Raw genomic sequence first — 23025 nt, 5'->3', positions numbered from 1 at the left:
GGGATTGGCTCCAGCAGACCCCCGTGAACCAGTGTTTGGATTCAGCGGGTTGGAAAATGGATGGATGGATTATTCCTTTGGGTTGCCCCAATTTATACACCTGCCTATTTTTGTTTAAATGCACATTAAATTGGTTCTGTTGGTCCAATAAAAAATATCTCACTACTAAAATGTTGCTGTTTCCGTAAGGTATAAAATATATTAAAATGAAGTTGCTGCTCCAAAAGCTTAACAAGTTATAAATTGATACCGTGACTTTTATCAGGGGTGCGCAAACTTTTACATAGCACTGTATTCTCAGGGTGGCACGGTGGCGCATTGGGTAGCGCTGCTGGGCTCGCTTCCCGGGTCCTCCCTGCGTGGAGTTTGCATGTTCTCCCCGTGTCTGCGTGGGTTTCCTCCCACAGTCCAAAGACATGCAGGTTGTCCCTAGTGTGTGCTTGGTGTGTGGGTGTCCTGCGGTGGGCTGGTGCCCTGCCCGGAATTTGTTCCTGTCTTGCGCCCTGTGCTGGCTGAGATTGGCTCCAACAGACCCCCGTGACCCTGTGTTAGGATATAGTGGGTTGGATACTGGATGGATGGATGGAGTGTATTCTCATGCTCAAATCAAGTTAGTTTGATTTAATATTTTTTTACTTCTTCAGAGGTTGGAAATTTTGTCCTAGGAAGTAATAATTTAGCATCCCAGTAGGAAAGCATTGCGGCCTAGTGATGAAGGATCTGCTGTACAATGAGCAAAGCTGCCACTGAATCCTGAGCCTGTAACCCTGAGCAACTTGGTTAACCGACTTGTGAAAGAACCTGCAGGAAAATAATGAAAGCAATTATAACATTGCAATTTGGAAGCTGTTTTGGGCAGCACCATCATCTTAAATGTTTTAATATCTGGTGTTAAGACTTGCTTGAGAGTTCAAAGTATAAATGTGTATCAGGAGTTTCTTACTCTGTTGATTTTTGCTTGCAGAGATTTTGTCAGCATCGGGGCTTCCTCCTCCATTCAAGAAATTTGAGTATGGTATGTCCATTTGCAATATTAATACAGTTTAATATCTTTTTCCTGTATCTGTTTCTCCAGAATCTTTTCCATAGATTATTTGTCGTAAATGCACATTAAGATAAGGTGTCCGCCATAATGTTTAGGACAAAGGTACATTTTCTTTCATTTCCCCCCTCTGCTCCACAGTTTAAAATCACAAAATCAAACAATTCAGATGCAATCAAAGTGCACCTTGCAGACTTTTATTTAAGGGGATTTTCATACATTTTGGTCACACCATGTAGAAATGACAACACTTTTTCTACACGGTTCCCACCATTTCAGGGCACCATAATGTTTGGGACAATTGGTGTCCCAGGTGTTTGTGATTCCTCAGGTGGGTTTCGTTGCTTCATAAGATACCCCGGCTTGCTTCTACCCCTTGGATTCTGGAGTTCAACAGGAGGACATGAGCTGCGCCAATGAAACACAAAGAAGCCATCATGAGGCTGATAAACAAGAATAAAACCATTGGACACATCAGCCTTAGGATGACCCAAATCAACTGTCTGGAATATCATTAAGAAGAAAGAACACACTGGTGGGCTCGGTAATCGCAAAGGGACTGGTAGGCCAAAGGAAGACCTCCACTGCTGATGACGGAAGAATCCTCACTATGGTCAAGAAAAAGCCCTCAACGCCTGTCTGGCAGATCAGAAACAGTCTTCAGGGGTCCGATGTGGACTTGTCAGAGACGACTATCAGCAGAAGACTTCATGAACTGAAACACAGAGGACACAGTACAAGATGCAAACCATTAGTTAGCCACAACGACAGGATGACAAGATTACAGTTTACGATAAAGGACTTTAAAGAGTCTGCGGAATTCGGAGAAAAAGGTCTTGTGGACAGATGAGACAAAGATGAACCTGCATCAGAGTGACGGCGAGAGCAAAGTGTGGAGACTGCCTAAGAAACAAAGCGGAGCACCTCGTCTGTTAAACATGCTGGTGCTGGGAGTATTTTCGGCTTGGGCATGTATGGGTGCCACAGGTCCTGGCTCACTTCTCTTTATGACTGATGAAACTGCTGATGGCTGACGCACAATGAATTCTGAGGTGTACAGAAACATCTGATCTGCACAAATTCCAATAAACACATCCAAACTCACTGAACGGCGCTTCATCCTACAATAAGATCCAAACATACCGCTGAGGTAACACGAGAGTTTTTCAAAGAAAAAAATGGAAAATTCTTGAATTGCGTAGCAAGGCTTCTGATTTAAATTCAGTTGAGCAGGCCTTCCATATGCTGAAGAGAAAACCTACAGGGATAAGCCTCTGAAACAAGCAGGAGCTGAAGATGGCTGCATTAGAGGCTTGGCAGAGCATCACCAGAGAAGACCCTCAGCACCTGGTGATGTGTGTGAATCATAGACTTCAAGCAGTCAATTGCATGCTGGGATATGCAACAAAGTCCTAAATATGATGTCTTTAAATTGACCCAAACATTATGGTGAAATGGGGGGACCATGTAGAAAAAGTGTTATGTGATCCAAATAATTGCAATAAAGTCTGCAATATGCACTTTAATTGTGTCTGAATTGCTTGATTTGTAATTTTAAACTGTGCAGCAGAGGAGTAAACCAAGGAGAAATCTGTCTTTGTCCCAAACATTATGGAGGGCACGGTATAAAACTTTAGCAAACGAACTTACTTCTGGATATATCAATTAAAAATGGAATTTATACCTAAGGCAATATACCATGTACATCATAATGGCAGCATTCAAGTCAAATGCGTTAATAGTTCTGTCAGTGTTAAACCAAACTAACGGTTTACATTTTTTTTACAGACACCATGAAGATCATCCATCAGCCACATGGAGCCAAAGTAAGTATTAGTTATTATTCTACTATACCAGGGGTGGGCAAAATCAGCCCTGGAGGGCCGCAGTGGTTACATGCTTTTGTTCCACCCCAGTTTCTTAAGTAAAAAACAATCCTTGTCAATAATGCTAACATTGTTCAAAGTTATTGTCTGTTTTTACCTGCATATTTTTTTTACTCTTTAATATTGTTTTTTGTATCAGTATACTGCTGCTGGATTATGTGAAATTTCCCTTGGGATTAGTAAAGTGTCTGTCTGTCTGTCTGTCTGTCTGTCTATCTATTTATTATATTGTTCCTTTCATTATCTATCTATCTATCTATCTATCTATCTATCTATCTATCTATCTATCTATCTATCTATCTATCTATCTATCTATCTATCTATCTATCTATCTATCTATCTATCTATCTATCTATCTAATTCAATTTCATAGCTTGTTAGTGCCTTAACTCTGCCATCAGGTCACTCTCGTATGCCACGTTTTGTTTTTCCTTTCTAAAGATATCTTCCAAATGATTTGAAGTCTAAAACAGATGAGTAATTCTCAGTCCTTCACTTTTTTCTCTTCGCTTTCCTTCCGAGTATTTAATTAAAGCAAATAGTGCACAATAAATACACACAGGGGTGTAAATGGAAACAGACTAAATGGAGAAATGCTGGTTACCTTTGTCATTTGCATCTTATTGCTAATAAGGAGCAATTAAAGGCTGTTTAAGACTAGAATAAGCAATAAGGGTTCCAAATCTTAATGAGCGAGACAACTAAAGTGAAGCAGAAGTGTCACTTGAGCAATAAGCACTTCTTATTGAGCAACTGGATTGGAACAAAAACCTGCAGCCCTCCAGGAATGACTTTGCCCACCCTTTACTATACAGCGCTATGAAACAGACATTTAGTTGTTTTCCTTACCTTAGTAACACAATGGCTGGCAGTCCTACCTTAAAGTTCTAGATTCCCAGGTTTGAATCTCCACCTGGTCACTGCCTGTGTGGAATTTTCATATTGTCTATATTGTCTATGTCCGTTTTCTCTGGGGACTCTGCTTTCCTCCAACAGCTCAATGACACGCCTGATGTTTATCTGAAAATGAAACATTACAACCAAATACAACCCAACCATACAAATAAGATCAAGCTACTACATAAATATGACAGTATGCTTCAAAATCCAAAAGGACCTCCACATTCAATACCCCCCACAAAGTGTTCGGTGAATTAGATCCTATAAATTCACCCTGGTCAAGCGGATGCTCTACAATGGACTGGTGTTTTACCTCGGTTAATCGTTGCCTTGCACACAATGTTCCTAAAACTGATGAAGAGAAAATCGTCGGAGCAAAAAACGCACCAAAACATTTTCACCTGGAATGATCAAACAGAGTATATTGTTTTATTGCAATAAAACAATAACACGGAATTAACCCAATTCGGCCAAATCAAAAAGCCCTGAACAGTTCAAAATTCACAGTTTATATAATCATTTCTTATCATTCTGACCTCGCTAGAAGCAGCCTATTCGCTGCTTTCCCCTGACTCCTTTTTCTGCAGCTGGTCTAATTAACTTTTATTAGAACCACCAATATTTCTTATTTTCTGTCTATTATCCTTATTTTTCTGCTTCGCTTATTTTTAGATCGGTTGAGAGCCAGCAGGTGTTTTCCCTTCTTCCATTCTTGAGTTGTCTTTATCTCATCATCCTCCCTTCCTGGGTCCTCTCGCTAGGTTTTATTGGCAGCTAGAGCTAAGCTGTAATTAAAAAAGAAATATGGCATGGGCCTTTATTTAACCATTTGTTTAGCGGGCCTAACTTGCATTAATATTTGCACTAAGGTTAATGCTTACAGTATATATTTTTCTATATTTATTTATGTTAATACATGAATATACTAATTTTATTTTCCATAAAACTCGCAGAATTGGTAAATGGACGTTTTGGCCTATTTTTCTATTTAGAGCAAAACGTTAGATGATCTTTATTCTTGTACAACAGAATACGATATTCTCTGACCTGTTTAATACAATTCAGGGTAGCTGGTGATGCCGGACCATATTCTGCACGCTTTGTACATAAAGTAGGAATCATTTCTGGACATAGTATCAGTACATAGCAGTGCTCATTCACACACACATACTGTACAACAGTAACCTTTGTACTTCCACTTTGACAAATTAGAATAAGCACATATATACATCTTTGTTGTCTTGGTTCCTCGACACCTTTCAGTTGGTTTTCGACATTGAGTTTAAGTCGGAATACTGAAAAACTAATGGAATCTAAAGCAGCCAGTTGTCATTATAAATGCCAGCTAGTGGGCAATGAGGTTCAAAGCTATTTCTTTTACATATTCTTGGATGTAAAATTAAAATATCACTAGCCATGTGCGCCCAACTACGTTGCGCATGTTAAAGTTGTCTGTGAAGGGCTCCCTGTTTAAACGCGGCTGCCAATCGTGAACTGGGCCCTTTGTCGCACAGCATTACAAAATTACAAAAGAAAACCCTTGGATATTGATTCGATAGGAACGGCCTACTCGGAATCACTGTCCGAATAGTAATTATGTGGTGGTGTAGGAGCATTTTTGCTTCTGTCCGTTCACAGTCCGTCTCGTTTTCACGACGCTGTCGTTTCCTCTCACGATGTCTTCTCAACCTTTCTCCAATCTCGCAGGTTGCTTTGTAGCAATCCAAAGAGTAAGGCAATATACACAGAGCAATGGTTATAAAAGGGGGACACATAGGTATTCAGGCTCTTTAAAGCATAAATAGGGATCACTTCACTGACATGTGAGCAAACCACGGTACAACTGTGAGACGCGCAGCACTCGCCGGCTACAACGTAACAATAATAATTTCCGGAACGTGCTGTTACGTTGTCATTCATTTTACCCACTGTCTTTCTTTCAGTCATATGTTACGTAGGCACGTACCTTTTATCTTCGGCAATCTCATTCTCTAACCAGGCCTCAGCAGCTTACCAGCGTAACACAGTCCACCACCCCTTTCGTTATTCCGGCACATTGTTGACATCCGTGAGTAACAACAACGTACTAAACTAGAAGGTGGTCTACGCATGCCTGGAATTCGTGGACAAACAAAGATCAAGATTTAAATGAAGATCTCTTTAGTTAATTTAAAGCACAACAATTTGTTTAGTTTGAATGTCTGTGTTTTGAGGTGTGACTGGAGTACTACAGTCTTCAGTAGTATAAGCCTGGAGGAGATTCTTAATGCAATGCCTATGTTTTAGCTGTCTCTCTACTGCCATCTAGTGCTTCTTCTTCTAATTCATTCGCAGACAAACAAAGATCAAGATCCAAATGATGATTATATATAGAGATGGCAGGCCAACAAGATTTGAAGATGGCTTTCACTCAAGGTTACAAAAAGGGCCCAATTCCTGTTTTATACTCCATGCTTATCACGATTTTACAGTGTGACATCAGTGGTTGGTTTATCTTTGTGTCAGATTGACACAATTAAGACTCTGAAATGTCCTATTAGAAGAACGTTTTGTATGTCTTCCTGTGAAGTGATTTAAACTTTGTAGCTGGGACTTTTTATACAGCTAAAGACATGTATCAGTGTCTTGTAATTAGGGTTACCAGAGTTCATTGTCAGTATGAAAAGAAGAGACCTGACCTGTCACAAGGAGATGAATTACCAAATGGTAAGGGGTGAAAAGAGAGTTAATAGTGCTTCAGACAGCGCCCGTGTGTTATCTTTCTCATAAGTTCACTACTAATGCAGTCGTGGCATTTAAGGCATTTAAATGTGGTCGGGGTTGGAGAAGGTGAAATGGCAGCGAGTTTACGGGTGCTCTTTGGGGTCACGTTCTCCTGTCAGGTTGAGGAGGTGAATGGTTTCATCATATAATAATAATAATCATATCATTTCATTTATTTGTAGGCACATTTCTAAACACTCAAGGACACTGAACAATAGATAAAGCACACATTATAAACAAAAGTGAAATACAAAAATTAAAATCAGACAGAGCAATTATAATCAAAGAGAAAAAGCAGTCTTAAACAAATGAGTTTTAAGTTTAGATTTGAAAAGTGTCAATGATTCAATATTTCTAAGCTCAGATGGTAGTAAGTTCCAGAGCTTTTATCTCTGTTACGTTGGCCTCCATAGAGCTTACAACAGACTTTGCACACAGGCAGCAACAGAAAATGAGGAATTCTAAACAAAATGTCTAATCTGACTTTTCCATTATCTCTTTTCAGACTAATGAGTTGATAATGAGTTTGGAAGATGATGATAAACTTCTTCTAAAAGAAAATGATACCTTGAAATCTGCTGGAATTGGTAATGACTGGTTTTTATTTGAAAAATGCTAACAAAGATTGATAAATAGCACATTTCATATTGCCTCTGTAACTGCATGTTGTAAAGCAACTATCATAATTCCAATAAATGGGAATTCCTTCATTAAATTGCATATACAACAGTAGATTAGATTAGATAAACTTTAATAATCCCATGGCAAAATTCAGAGGCATACAGCAGCAGAAACCTAAAAAATCAAGGATAAAGACTCACAGGACCGATAATACAACCAATCAATTAATCAATCAGTAAATAAAAATAAAGTTGACGAGTACATTGGGTGGAAACATTGACTTGCCTGATAGCCGTGGGAAGAAACGATCCCTAAGTGGCGCTTCTTAACACACTGTGGTTGAATGAGCTCTGTGGCTAAAAGTGCTCTAAGAGAGCACCTCCTGCTGGGGATGGAGGGAATTTTTTGTGATGACATCCAATTTTTTCCATAACTGCTCATGTTGTGTCTAGTGTTTACCCCGTGATGGAGCAGGCTTTCCTGAGAAGTTTGTTCCGGCATCGTGCGTCTTTTCTGCTCAGGTTGGTTACCCAAGAGCAGTGGTGCCCAACTCCGGTCCTGGAGTGCAGCAGTGGATGCAGGTTTTCATTCTAACCCTTTACTTAATTAGTGACCTGTTTTTGCCGCTAATTAATTTCATTGAATTAATTTTAATTGACTTGGTTTTTAGGATTTGTTCCCCTGAATTTCTTCATCGTTCCCCTGATTTGCTTCATTTCTTTCCTTAAATGGCATCCAAACAGAAATGAAACGTGAAGCGAGTGAGCCAACAGAAGACCAACTAAGTCAGCGCCTCAAATTCCATCCAATTTCAGTCCAACCAGCTGCTTAACAAGGAGCTGATTCTTGTTGTTAATTAAACCCATTCTGTAATTCCATGGCTTGTTGCTGCTCTCATTGTACAATAGCAGACATTTCCGAAACCTTTACCATTCTTTATTTTAAGACATTGTATGATGGTCACAGTTTACTGGTCCTGTTTTGGCTCATTTTGTATCTCATTATCGTTTGGCTGCTAATTAAGGGAAAAGAAACAATTAAGGGGTCTGAATCTTCAACAGCAATTCAACTAAAATTAATTTAAAAGCAGTTAATTAGCAGCAAAAACAGGTCACTGATTAAGGAAAGGCTTAGAATGAAAACCTGAAGCCACTGCGGCCCCCCAGGACTGGAGTTGGGCACCCCTGCACAAGAGAATGCTGCACAAAACACCACACTGGCTACTATGGACTGGTAGAACATCTCCAGCAGCTAGCTGCACACATCTAAAGTCCCGAGTGTCCTTAACAAGTCCAGTCTGCTCTGGCCCTTCTTGTCCAGTGCCACTGTGTTGTCAGACCAGTCCAGTTTGTTGTCCATGTGAACCCCTGGGTACATGTAGCTCTGCACAACTTCCACGTACTCTCCTGAATGGCGACTGGTCTCAGAGGCTCCTTGGCATGCTGGAAGTTCACCACCAGCATATTTGTCTTGCTGATGTTGAGTTGCAGGTTGTCGACCCAGCACCACAACATGAGGATAGAAGAAATACTGGATAGTAAATCAAAAAATCAGGAGAAAGATCAAAATTGTGTATGGCAGCTGTATTCTGGGAAACATTTTTAATTCAAAAGTGGATCTTAAAGCCTAAAATAAATTACATTCAGAAATATTGGTTGGTTTTAACACCCCAGCAAGGTTGGTTTCAGCCTTATGTTTTGTGGCAATAAAGGCCGTGCTTCACAGTGGTTCTATAACCAGATTAATTAGCTTCTGCAAATGGATTGTTAGGGCTCTGGGTAGCATGGTGGTCCAGCCCTTAGCATTGCTACATTATACTGCTGGGACAATGACTGGGGTGCATGCTGGGTGGAGTTGCATTTTTATTTCCATGTTTGTGAGCTACCACTTCCTATGTTACATACACTGACGGGTGATATTCTATTTTGTGTCTTGTATTTACTTCATTTTTTTTGACACCCATTGCATACAAAACCAACCTAGAAGGTTGCCCTTCGTATGATTTCCTCTATAGAGTGTCAAGGCTGGGGCTGTCAAAAAACGAGGCCTGTTGAAGCCCACTGAGGCATTCCTTGTGTGATTTTTTTGGGCTATACAAGAAACAAACTGTTGTTTTTGTTGTGTGTCTGTGTGTGTATTTGTGCCTCCCAAGATGACTCGCATCTAATTCTGTGCTGGTGCCAGCATTGCCGTGTCCCGTCTCTGTTTTTACCCAGCTTTCTGTTACCCACCCTCAATTTTCAGATTAATTAATCCCTTCACATTTGCTTTTACAGTGTGTTTTAGCAGTCACCTACAGTTAACAGGAATCGTTGTTTGTAAACCAAATTTAACAGTGTGAGGATGCTGAGTGACTAGAGGAGTCCAAACGAATAGCTGGGGTGCCAGCCAGGACACCCCATTTAATGCAAGGCAATCTAAATAAACAAAAAGTACTTTGAAAAGAAATAAGTGCATGATGGAACAGCTCCGTTTTTCTAGCTATGTGTTTTGATTTGGGAAAATGGTTCAAGGAGTTCTTTGGAATAAGTGGGCAAAAATCAGAGAGAAGAGGTCCGATACTTCAATAAAATTTACTTATTCAATTATAACATTTAAATACATATAATGCAGTATAATGCAGTAGCGATAGATTATAGAAACAAATATATACTTACAGTAATAAAAACAAACTTATGCTTACAGTATATCAAAAGACACAAACTTATGCTTACAGTATATCAAAAGAAACAAAGCTATCATCCTAGACCAGTAGACTGAGGGAGCCCGCATGTCAGTCTCGTCAGAGGATCAACTCGTTAGCCTACTCCCAAATACCAAACAGGTGTGCACATTCCCCACGGTTGAGCTTCCAAAGAAACTGAGGGCGGAACCTTCCCTTATATACTAATTAGGTGTCCTTGCCCAAAGTGGCCTACGTGGAAGCAGTGTATGCAGAAGTGATCAATTTCAGACTACCCCCTCCTTCCACGGGACACGGCGCTATGTTTTTGTTCTACTCGGCCTTGAGACTAGTGCCTGATACCAGAAGACACAGTAATATGCTTACATGTGAAAAAAAAGCCTCTTGACGTGAAAAACAAGTCGGCATAACCTTGGCTGTATCTTTAGAACATTCCCGGCTGTTTCTCCCAAAACATTGGTAATGCAGCTGGGTTTGCACTGGAGCGATCAACGCCCATCTGCTCTCTTGATTCCCTTCCTCACTTTAGAAAAATCCTTCCATTACACTATGGTAGCTCTGAAGAGCAGGTCTGGCATGAGAGCGCCATCCTGTGGTAGGCTCGGGTCCAAAACGGACACCCTCTTATTCCTCCCTACAGTTATTTGCAACTGCGTTTCTCAATCTCTCCTGCAAGATGTTCAACATTATTTTTCATAGGTGTGGGATTAAATGTATTGTTCAGTATTATGACCAGTGTCTCAAATCCCTTTTCTTTGGTAGTGCCACTGTCATGGAAAAAACTTTATCATCAATAAGGCAGTCACGGAGTCCAGATAAGAATGCAGAATGTTTATTTATTTGCACAGATTTCTGCACAAGTGTCTCAGTCCTTGGAGTGAACAATTCAACAATTCACCTGCTTCTATGTTTTTTTTTTTCGGATTACATCATCTAATACATCACGTCATCTGACTCTTAATATGCAGAATTTTGTTACTTCCTCCAATCAACTAACAGCATCAGTAATTTCTGACTGCTGTTGATTCTCCTGTTGCTCTGAACACTGCTTTGTTAAGAAGGATATTTTGCAGATTGTCCTGCTGATCTTCGCACCACTTCATAGGAGGGGTGTATGGACTTTCCCATCAGTTTATCCCCACTTTCTGGTGGGGTGTTCATTACTCATTTACCTCATTCTAACCTTGGAAAATTACATTGGTAGCTCCTCTAAGACAACGCAGAGACCTTTTTTGCACTTTCAGCTTTGAGTTATGTTCAGGTTTAATAATTAATTCTGTTATGGCTTCATATACAGTAGGACCTCGGTTCACGACCATAATTGTTCCAAAACTCTGGTCGTAAACCGATTTGGTCGTGAACCGAAGCAACTTCCCCCATAGGACTGTATGTAAATACAATTAATCCGTTCCAGACCATACAAACTGTATGTAAATATATATATATTTTTTTAGTTTTTAAGCACAAATATAATTAATTAAACCATAGAATGCACAGCGTAATAGTAAACTAAATGTAAAAACATTGAATAACACTGAGAAAACCTTGAACAACAGACAAAACTAACACTGCAATAGTTTGCGCTATAGCGCTACCAACCGCCGGCTAAAAGCACTTTTTAAATGAGTTTTAAGCACAGGGAAAAAAATGAACATTTGTAAAAATCCGTAATTTAATAAACCACCAGGAAAAATAACATTGCAACAATGCACGCTACGAACAGATCGCTGGAAACAGAAGTGAAAACAAGATCAAGCCCAGTGCATTCTTTAACTACCTTAATGCGTCCAGCTCTGCTGCGCTGCCTCTGTGTGTGTGTGTGCGTCTCTCTCTGCGCTTCCTCTGTGTGTGTGTGTGTGTGCCTCTCTCTCGTGCGACTGTGTGTGTGTATCGCGCTCTCTCACTCTCTCTCTCTTGCTCGCTGCACAGGAAATGCACAGGGAGAGACTGAACATGTACAAACCGAAAGGGAAACTGGCTTGTTCGTATACCGAGTGTGTGGTTGTGAACCGAGGCAAAAGTTTGGCAAACTTTTTGGTCGTAAACCGAGTTGTACGTCTACCGGGACGTTCGTGAACCGAGGTTCCACTGTATATACATGTATAATGAATTGTAAAAAAATATTTATTAACTAAAAATTCTATACTACCAGGATGAATTTGCACTCATTTTTCTTCCATTTCACTACATAATAATAGTAAACGTCTATACCTTACAGCATTAACATACATAGGCACTGTAAAATTAAAGTTTCCATTTTTTTAACATTAACAAATTACAGTACACTGTGCAGTCCAGAGAGTCCTAATATGTTAGACATGTAAGTAATAATGTCACTGTAATCTATACACTTGCCGAGACTACTATTACTACTACTATCATCAAGTCTGATTTGGTTTTCTCTAAAGCATTAAATAAGGAAAATATCTAAAAATGAGTCCCGTGCACCATAAGTGAATTTTGAAAACTGAAGGTGTTGCGTGATTTTAAAATCGTGTAATGGCAACTAATGGGATGAGTCTGTTGACTGTTGTTATTCACATCCAGGTGTGTTAAGCAGCCTCCTTATCCTACGATATGCTGGAAGAAAACAAGTTTAGAAAACAGATACTGTAAGCGTAAATGTGACGGTTGGACGTAAAGAATCTTCCAAGATAGAGAATGAGTGGCATAATCAAGGTGCCACGAACGTGAATATTTTTATTATTCTAAATTATGTTATAAAATGACATGGAAGTTTTAACTGATTTTTTTCTTTTCTGTCTCTTTCAGGAAATGAAACAGATCTCGCATTTTTCCGCAAAGAGGACTATGAGAAATTCAAAGCAAACCCCAAAACGGTTTTTTGATTTTCTGTCTATTTGTACAGTTGGATATCTAAAACTTTTTCTAAATGTATGAATTTACTTTCTGATTTTTTTTTTTTTTGCCAAGTTGAGGTAATTCGTTGTATTATTATTTTGAGTCTGCATTTATTTTACACCTAGTACACAAAAATATCAGGATTGCCAGTCTGCAAATTTTCACAATGGCCATGTATTTTATTTTTAATCCCTCCGTTTACTGCACTAGCCTAAGAAGCATTTTTATAGATGTAAGAAGGTAGGAGGTTGTTTAACCTTTGTCAGTAGAAGAATTATTTTTGTTTTTTGTAAAGTTTTATAATTGGATTACCACTAAGGGAATAAAAGTGAAATAAAATGTCTGTTTGTACTGTCCGTATGTTTAGTAGCAGAAGTCATCAAAATCTTAATGTTGTTAAAGAACGACAGAGCTGATTCTCTTCTTGTATGACATACAGATTAGCAGTCTTTGCCATTTTTTCAGAATGTACATTGAATCATTTTAAGATGGATTACTGAGAGAAATTCATTTGTCTTTATAATGGGTGTGGTGCCCATTTCTGAAAGGATAGTACGAATGGGGGTGGCATGGTGGTGCAGTGGGTAGCACTGCTGCCTCGCAGTTAGGAGGTCAGGGTTCGCTTCCCGGGTCCTCCCTGTGTGGAGTCTGCATGTTCTCCCCGTGTCTGTGTGGGTTTCCTCCCACAGTCCAAAGACATGCAGGTTTGGTGAATTGGCGATTCCAAATTGTCCCAAGTGTGTGCTTGGTGTGTGTCCTGCGGTGGGCTGGTGCCCTGCCTGGGGTTTGTTCCTGTCTTGTACCCTTTGTTTGCTGGGATTGGCTCCAGTAGACCCCCGTGACCCTGTAGTTAGGATATAGCGGGTTGGATAATGGATGGATGGATAGTACGAATAGTCGCTTAACTTACAGCCCTGGATACAGAATACAGTAGCTGCTTTTTACTACTTTCTAGATGAGGTTTGCCACAGGTGGATTCTGGTCAAGTTCTAGAAACATCTCAAGGATAATTAAAGCAAACCGGATGTACCTGATGCAGCAAAGGGTCTGATACTTCTAGGAATTAGAGGTTACAGTTTTTCATTTTCAATAGATTTACAAACCTTTCTGAAATCATGTTTTTTCTTTGCCATTATGAGTTATTGAGTGTTGATTGATGGGCAAATATTTATCAGTTTAAAAGTAAATGTACAATAAAGTGTACAGAAAGTGAGGGGGTCTGAATACTTTCTGAATCCACTCTCTCTATCAATCTGTATCTTATATCATGTCTTTAATATCTGTCTGTTGGTCTGTCTATCTATTATACAGTACAGTGCCTTTCATATCTATCTGTCTGTCTGTCAATTATGTAGTGCCTTTCAAATATCTATCTATCTATTATATAGTTCCTTTTATATCTATCTATCTATCTATCTATCTATCTATCTATCTATCTATCTATCTATTATGTAGTGCCTTTTATATCTATCTATCTATCTATCTATCTATCTATCTATCTATCTATTATATAGTTCCTTTTATATCTATCTATCTATCTATCTATCTATCTATCTATCTATCTATCTATCTATCTATCTATTATATAGTGCCTTTTATATCTATCTATCTATCTATCTATCTATCTATCTATCTATCTATCTATTATATAGTTCCTTTTATATCTATCTATCTATCTATCTATCTATCTATCTATCTATCTATCTATCTATCTATCTATCTATCTATCTATCTATCTATCTATTATATAGTTCCTTTTATATCTATCTATCTATCTATCTATCTATCTATCTATCTATCTATCTATTATATAGTTCCTTTTATATCTATCTGTCTATCTATCTATTATGTAATGCCTTTCGAATATCTCTATCTATCTATCTATCCATCCATCCCATAAAAAGTAGGTTTAATGGATATTTGCAAAGTGATCTTGTTTTAAGATAAATTTGTATTTCATGGGCAGCATTGGTTACCTGGAATTAGAATCGCACACTGTCTTAGATGAAATGTACCTGATGCAGCAAAGGGTCTGATACTTCTACGAATTAGAGGTTACAGTTTTTCATTTTCAATAGATTTGCACACCTTTCCGAAATCATGTTTTTTCTTTGCCATTATGAGTTATTGAGTGTTGATTGATGGGCAAATATTTATCAGTTTAAAATTCAATGTACAGAAAGTGAGGGGGACTGAATGCTTTCTGAATCCACTCCATCTATCAATCTGTATCTATTACTGACTTTAGGAAAACTCCCAGCATTCCTATCCCTCTCTGCATCGATGCCATAGAAGTAGAGGTGGTCACCAGCGTCAAATTCCTGGGGATGCATATTGCCAAGAGTGTCACATGGTTCATAAATGTAACATATGTTGTGAAAAAAAAGCCCATCAATGTCTCTGCTTTCCAAGGAGACTTAACAGAGCTAAACCTGGAACACCGGTCCTTACCACCTTTTACAGGGTGTGGTGGAGAGCATCTTGACATGGTATGGCATGGTAGGAAAGTACAGCAAAGGATCATTTAAAACTGCCCAGTGGATCATTGATGGCAGTCTAACCTTCTTCATGGATAATTACAATGGAATATTCAGGAAGAAAGCCTTTAGCATTATGAAGAACTCCACCCATCTTTACTCATCAGCTGCTTTTCCCCCGTCCATCAGGAAGGAGGCTAATTAGAATCAGGGCTGAAAAGCAGCTACCCACCCTAGACCCCCTGGCCATTTGGCTGATCAACTCTGCCCTTATTTACCTCCCCACCATCCCTTCCCTCACCCTAATGCACTTACCAGTTTAGAATATTACTAGCTGTGTAAGCCCGCACTACTAGAAACCGTGGATTCTGGCACTTCAGTCAATCAATCGCAGCAGTTATGCATTAGCGGCTAAGCGGGGTTCTCTTTCCTTTGAGGTTTCGTTTTGTCGACATGATCGCCTCCGTTGTCTGTCAGCATCTAAGTAAGTTTCTCTCTCCTCTGAGGTTTTTGTTTTGCCGATGTGCTCGTCCCGCTTCTGTATTAGCGGCTAACCAAGTTTCTATTTCCTCGGCGGTTTCACTTTGGCGACAGAGTCGCTTTGATTGACCGTCATGCTGTAGCCTCACACTTCTACGTGTTTTGTATTTCCTGTATTTTTGTGTTGTTTATTTGTGGTACGTGTTTTAAACGTATTATGTAGTTTAGTTTTAGATTGCACTGGGGTCCTGTAAGAATAATTGTTTTGCTCTTACATGTTTTTTATTGTGGAATGACAAAAAAGAAAATCTGTCTACATTGGATTCAGCGAGTACGCAGATCCCTTTCACTTTTTTCAAATTCTGTTATGTTGTAGCCTTGAGCTAAATTCATTAAATTTTTCCGTCATCAAATAACACACAATAATGGCTCAGAATGGCAAACAGGATTTTAGGATTTTTTGCAAATTTCTTCAAAATAAAAATGGAAATTTCACATTGACACAAGTTTTCAGACCTTTTGCTGTGACATTTGAAATCTGGCTCCGGTGCATCCCATTTTATTTATCACCATTAAGGTGTTTCTATGCCTTATTTGGAGGCCATCTTTGGTCAGTTGAGTTGATTGGAGATGATTATGAAAGGCGCACACCTGGAGAAGATCCCAGAGATGAGTAAAAACCAAGCCGTGAGGTCAAAGGAATTGCGTGCAGAACTTTAGACAGGATTGTATTGAAGCCTCAGATCTGGGGAAGGCCGAAGTTCCCAAGAGCACAGTGGCCTCCATAATTGATAAATGGAAGAAGTTTGGAACAACCATGACTCAGAATAGAGCTGGCTACCTGACCAAACTGAGCAATCGTGACACAAGGGCCTTGGTAAGAGAGGTGACCGGGAACCTAATGGTCACTCTGACTGAACTCCCGAGAAACTGTGCGGAAATGGAAGAATCTTCCAGAAGGATAACCACCACTGCAGCACTTCCTTAATCTGGGCTTTATGACAGAGTAGCCAGGTGACACAATAAAACTTGCTCAGAGTTTGTAGAAAATACATCTAGAGGAGTGTCAGTTGAACTATCTGTCCTCATTTCTAAGCATCTTGCCTAAAGGAAGCAGGAACTGCTCATCACTTGAATAATTCCAATCCAACAGTGAAGTACGGTGGTGGCAACATCATGGTGTGGGATCCATCAGGACAAGGACAAAGCACAGGCAACAAAGGTTTAGGGACAACTCTACAAATGTCCTTGAGTGGCCCAGCCAGAGCCCGGCCTTGAACACAATTGAACATCTCTGGAGAGAGACCTGCAAATAGCTCTCTACTGGTGGTCTCTGTCCAACCTGACTGAGAGAGAGGATCTGCAGAGAAGAACGGCAGAAAATCTCCACATCCAGGTGTGCAAAACTTAACAGCATCAGACCTAAGAAGGCTTCAGGATGGAATCTCCACCACACCCAAGTACACAGTAAAGGGTCAGAATACTTGTGTCCATTGGGATATTTTTATTTTTTTTTATTTTTAATACATTTGTTAAATGATCTAAACTCCTGTTTTGTTGTTCTGGGTGTAGCTTGATGTGTGGAAAAAATTAATGGAACTGATTTTAGCACAAGGCTGCCAAGTAACAAAATGCAATAAAAGTGAAAGGGTCTGAATACTTTTTGAAGGCACTGTATCTTATCATATAATGTCTCCCATATCTCTCTCTATATAAAATCTAAAATACAATTTATCTGTCGGTCTGTCTGTCTGTCTACTTTTCACGAGAGAACTACGTAACAGATTTAGATTGGGTTATTTTCTATAATTTGCTTAAATGTTCTGGTTGATTTTGCAACTTCTGTCATAGTTTGGTTGCAGAAGCGATTTATTCGCACTAACCCGAGATAGAGGCTGCAGGCCGAGGGGAGAGGGAAGCGTGATGTCAGGAGTGGGGAGCCGGAGCAGGGCCCACCTCACTCACGTGCCAGCCTCTGTTTGAGACGGTCTACCTCTGGCCACGTTTTGAAGCATATCTTGCCTCTGCTTAGCTAGTGATACCCGTTTCTTTATTGACTTTTAAAGTTTGTCCTGTTTCTCTACTACGCGGGTGGAGCTGCAGGAGACAGCTATTCTCTCTCTCTCTCTTATATATATATATATATATATATATATATATAAATCCAAAAACCAAAAGTCTGCTTTTCACGAGAGAACTACTTCACAGATTTAGATCTCGTTTTTTTCTATACTGTGTTTGAACATTCTGTTGATTTTGCGACTTCTCTCATTGCACTAAGAATCATAGTTCGCTTGTGGTAGCAATTTATTTGTGCGAATCCGAGAGAGACGCAGTGGGCTGAGGGGAGGTGCAGGGGGAGGCGGGGCCCTCCTCACTCGCATGCCAGTCTCATGGCGTTCCTTACCTCCGCTTAGCTAGGAAATGAGAGAACTACTTAACGGATTTTGATCAGGTTTTTTCTTTAATTTGCTTGAACATTCCGGTTGATTTTGCGACTTCTCTCATTGCTCTAAGTATCACAGTTCACTTGCAAGAGCGATTTATTTGCGCTAATCCAAGACAGAGGCTGCGGGTCAAGGGGAGGGGGAAGAGTGACATCAGGAGGGGGGAGCCGGGCAGGACCGTCCTCACTGTCCTGTTTCACTACTATGTGGGCGGAGCCACAGGGGACAGCTAGTCTTTTATATTGGGCTTTCCTTAACTATTGATGTATAATCTAGTACCATTCATATCAATTCTAAAGTAAAAGTAATATTTGGCCACTTTTTTCCAATGGTGTGGACCTTCTCATTTGGGTTTATTGAAACAGCAAAGGACGGAATCTTCTAGAAACATCAGCTGTTATTCTGAACCAATCAAAATTGCCGCAGTTCAACACAGGTGGGAGGCAGGTAGTCTGTGCCGTGTCCATCCATCCATTCTCCAACCCGCTATATCCGAGCTACAGGGTCACGGGGGTCTGCTGGAGCCAATTCCACCCAACACAGGGTGCAAGGCAGGAAACAAACCCCGGGCAGGGCGCACACACCCACACACCAAGCACACACTAGGGACAATTTAGCATCGCCAATGCACCTAACCTGCATGTCTTTGGATTGTGTGAGGAAACCGGTGCACCTGGAGAAAAGCCAGGCAGACACGGGGAGAACATGCAAACTCCACACAGGGAGGACGCAGGAAAAAAAAAACCCAGGTCTCCTGTGAGGCAGCAGCGCTACCCCCTGCGCCACCATGCTGCCCTATTTAACTTATTTTTTAGGATATTTTGGAATTTCTCTGTGACTAATGGGGGTTACTATGTACAATATAAACAAAATGAAAAGGCCCAATTTCACTTTTTTTTTAATCTTCAGAGCATCATACAACCAAAGGTACACATGTTTATGAGAGATTGATTACTTTCTATGCCCTTATCTCAGACTGAAATCAAGTGACACAATGAGGTGGCGGCACATCAGAGCTACTGAAAGAACATGGCAGGCCATGAAATTGAATGTTGAGGATTAAGAGATCAAGTGTTTGAAGAGAGTGGAATTTGCGTTTTCAACTGAGGGGGCTTTTGGCCATGCTGGCCATCCTTGGCCCACCAGGCACTGCTCAGTCTCTCGCCTAGCATTTCCCAGGGTTGTTAGCATGTGACTAATCTTATGATGAGGGGATCCGCTTATAAAAATGCCCAGGATAGTAAAGAATAAATCCTTGATAAAGAGAACTACTGTTGTAGGCTGCCAAGAATGCGATTCCGCACAGGGGGGCACAACACAAGTTGTTGGAAAAGGTCAGCGGACTTACATATGGTCCATTTTGTCTTCGTTCCAAAGTTGCTGACCTGGAAGGTAATCTGTGGCACTCCGTCCACCTCTCCGTCATTTTGGAAGTCACACATCGACAGGTAAACTCACGTCCTGTTAGGCAGTTAACAATGGGCCTCGTCTTTCATGTCAATAATCGATTTTGGTGAAATAAAAGGTATTGCTGAAAGGCCATCTTACAAAGAAGGTACCAAAAAGAGGACTATATATTTTTTGTGGAGCAATTCCTTTATATTCACCATTGTACAGTAAGTTGAACTGTTGCGAAATTGGAGAGAACCTAGAAAAGAGTGTTCCAAAAAAACTCAAAATGCCCGGTGGGGTGGAGTGTTAGGAACTGTCATACCCTGGCTGGTAATGAAAGGCCAAATGTGGAATCCTTATGAATTAAAGTTGTATTATAAAGAAAATGCTGTAATTCATTTTGTCTCATTGCAGTCACGTTGTGTACACTGACCAGGGGCAGCAGCCGTGGCATAGCCGTGTCCTACTGAGAACACATCGGTGTGCCATCTTCCAAAAGTGCGGACTCCCACCCGTGAGCTCCTTTCAAGAACAGATACCCGTGACAGTAGGATACCAAAGCTGTTCCAGGTGAAAAGACTTGGCACAACGTTAATCGTAAGGCAGAGCGTAAACTTTATGTAGTCATCAGATCTGAAATGCCGACTGCAAAAATAGAGCGACTTTTACGTACTTTATAACAGTATATTGCAGCCTTGTGATAACATCTTTTATATTATTTTTTTCTACACATCAAACAGCACCCAGTTCTCCAGAATGACGAAGTAAAACCAAGAATTAAGAATTTTTTATATTAAATATAAAATACTGAAATATCATATTTACACAAGTATTCAGACCCTTTACTCCATAGCTAGTTAAAGCCCAATTGGCAGAGATTCCAGCCTGCAGTCTTCTTGGACGTGGGGTGCGTCAAAAGTTCCAGCACTTGGATTTGGGGATTTTCGTCCATTCTTCTCTTCAGGTCCTCTCAATTTTTGTCAGTTTGGATGGAGACGGTTTGTGGACCGCTATGGCATATTCAGGTCTCTCCAGAGATTGGGTTCAAATTTGCACTCTGGCTGGGCCACTCGGGGACAATCTCAAAGTTTTCTGTTACCCTCTCTTGTCTTTTGCAATTAGTTTGGTGCAAGGAGCTTGATTTGCTCAGGGCACAGAAGGTAAGTCTATGAATAGGCAAACTAAAGTAGCATCAAAAGCTGTAATAATAATAATAATAATACTACATTTTATTTATACAAAGGCACCTTTCTAAGCACTTTCAAGGTCACCAAACAAACAATAAATAAAATTAAAAAAAAAGGTGTGACACATAACTGAGTCTACAGGGAAAGAATTTGTACAATTCAAAAGTTGCTTATGGCTTAAAGAGATGTGTCCCCAAAAGCCTTTCTGCGATAAAACAATGGGATTGCCCAGCTTTGCATTTCATACTTAAGCTACTCTGTGAAACTGTACCAAATAAAAAACAACCTGGTTCACCAATTGAATAAACTAAAGTGTCATATAAGTTAATCATTTTGTAAAATATGTAATTAAAACAAATGTGAAATTCTGAAATGGCACTGAATACCCAATCCACCAACCTTGCTGTTAGTGCTGCCAGGATGGACTCCAACCTCCTGTGACTCTGAAATAAATTAAGCAGGTTTAAGAATGTGTGTGAAAAATCAGAGGGGTCCATCACAGGCTTTCCTTGTCACGAAGTTGTGATTGTAGCAGTGAAATACTGCAGGCCAGTAATGTGAAATGAAAGGAAAGAACCATATCTTGATAAAAAAAATGTATATTCTTCCTTCCTTAATTGTGCTCTAGGAGGGACACTACTGTCCACAAAACACACAATTATCTCACTAGAGCAAAATCTACTGGAGAAAATCAATAGGCACATAGCATTTATAATGTTTACACCAATTTCATATGTATGGAAAGACAAAGTAAACAGATTTCAGGCATTTCTACAATCTGTCACTAGGTGGCAGGGTTTCCTTTAATAGGATAACAAGAAAATAGCACATTTTAAAACATTACCTAAATCTGATCAAATAAAGAATACAAAATCCAGTCTTAACTAGAAGGGTAACTTGCAGCAGACAGATACATACTACATGATAGATATGAAGAGCATTATAAAATTGATATAAAAGGCACTACATAATAGAAAAATATGAAAAGAAAACAAAAACAAACAGAGCAGCAGGAAGTTCTCAAGAGCTCTGGAAGGTAAACCAGGGCTGTCCTACCTTGAAGCTCACATTAAAACTTTCTCAAACCTTTAACGACTGTGATTAAATAGGGTTACCCCCAGTATCCCCAACAATTAAATAGGTGGATTCTCCCATTTTGTATCGAATTATTGTCAATGTGATTGTACCCATCTGAATTATAACATTCTTGTGTAACAACTTTACTAATCTGATATCATCACACTCTATCTCAGGCTGTTCATATTCTCCAATGTACCATTCTATTGTTTTTTTTTACACTTTACTCACAACTTGTTATTGAAAGGTCTTGTTAGTAATTTATTTGCTCTGTAGGAGCTGTATTGTCATCTACAGTGTACAGTGAAATTCTTACTTTCATGCCCAGCCAACGTGAAATTATGTCACCAGCCCCCAGTGTCTCGATTAACAAGAATGTATTGCAACACGCATCTTTTTTAAAAAAAATAACATGCGGCCTTGCAGCTCAGTTCAGAGCAGATTTCGTAACCCCACAGCAGACTCCAATCTTAAAATGTGTCAGATTTAGTCTAACTATAATACAGTTTTTTCAATTAAAATGTATGTTGAAGTTTGTCAAGAAAAGTGCACAGCTGGGGAACATAATTCACTTTATTGTGTATTCTACAAATGGCACCATACCAAAAAAAAAAAAGGACAGTGATTGTATTGTGTATAAAGAACTGCTTAACATTTGCAGTAAGTACAATAAGTTTTTATTACTATGGCCCTGCAGAAAAGTTATCATTTTATAGGTGCTTTTCAAATGAATAAATGATTTAATTGTAAGATACTGGGTGATAATGCCTTTTAAATATGGCTCATCCTTTCTCTCTAAAGACAGCAGCCTAAGTAGGTTTTCAGCCAGCCAATTCACTAGTCTTTTATGAGTGCTTAATTCAGGCACTTACCGAGGAAGAAGAATTAGGTGCTCATTTAGTATCCTTTTATTAATTTTTCAGAAAAACCCTTCTGGAACACAGGTCAGCTCATACTGTAAAAATAGCCACCTCTTACACTGGCTTACAGTTCAAGCACATGCTGCTGCTCAATGTGTTGATACCATAAGAGGAAGGCAGGAGCGGCCTGTATGAAACATAGCAGCCACAGCCCTCACAGTATTGACGACCCCTTTTGGAACAGAATATTAAGTCATAGAACCAACTCCCTGAACTGAACACGTTAGACCAGCGTTTCTCAACCTTTAAGTATTTGCGACCCGAGTTTTCATAACAGTTTTAATCGTG

General features: G+C 39.7%; 1 protein-coding gene and 1 long non-coding RNA gene across 7 annotated transcripts in view; one reads left to right on the top strand and one right to left on the bottom strand.

Moving 5' to 3' along the window:
- The window catches only part of c6h2orf76 (chromosome 6 C2orf76 homolog), a 19096-nt gene extending 6000 nt beyond the window's left edge, over positions 1-13096 (top strand). For all 6 annotated transcript variants that reach the window (XM_039755413.1, XM_039755415.1, XM_039755419.1 and 3 more), the window contains exons 3-6: positions 965-1015; positions 2831-2868; positions 7097-7178; positions 12668-13096. In XM_039755413.1, coding sequence (XP_039611347.1) covers positions 965-1015; positions 2831-2868; positions 7097-7178; positions 12668-12744 — 248 coding nt within the window. In that variant the 3' untranslated portion in view covers positions 12745-13096. The remainder of the gene's footprint in view (positions 1-964; positions 1016-2830; positions 2869-7096; positions 7179-12667) is intronic.
- LOC120530799 lies at positions 3776-23025 on the bottom strand. The gene is made up of 3 exons (XR_005634016.1): positions 22690-23025; positions 21140-21183; positions 3776-3948 (listed from the first exon to the last, which is right to left on the bottom strand). It is a non-coding gene; the product is annotated as an uncharacterized LOC120530799 (long non-coding RNA).

Source organism: Polypterus senegalus, chromosome 6 (genome assembly GCF_016835505.1).
Source record: "Polypterus senegalus isolate Bchr_013 chromosome 6, ASM1683550v1, whole genome shotgun sequence".
Lineage (NCBI taxonomy): Eukaryota > Metazoa > Chordata > Cladistia > Polypteriformes > Polypteridae > Polypterus > Polypterus senegalus.
Note: the sequence above shows the minus strand (reverse complement) of the source record. Positions and strands in the feature narration are given on the sequence as shown.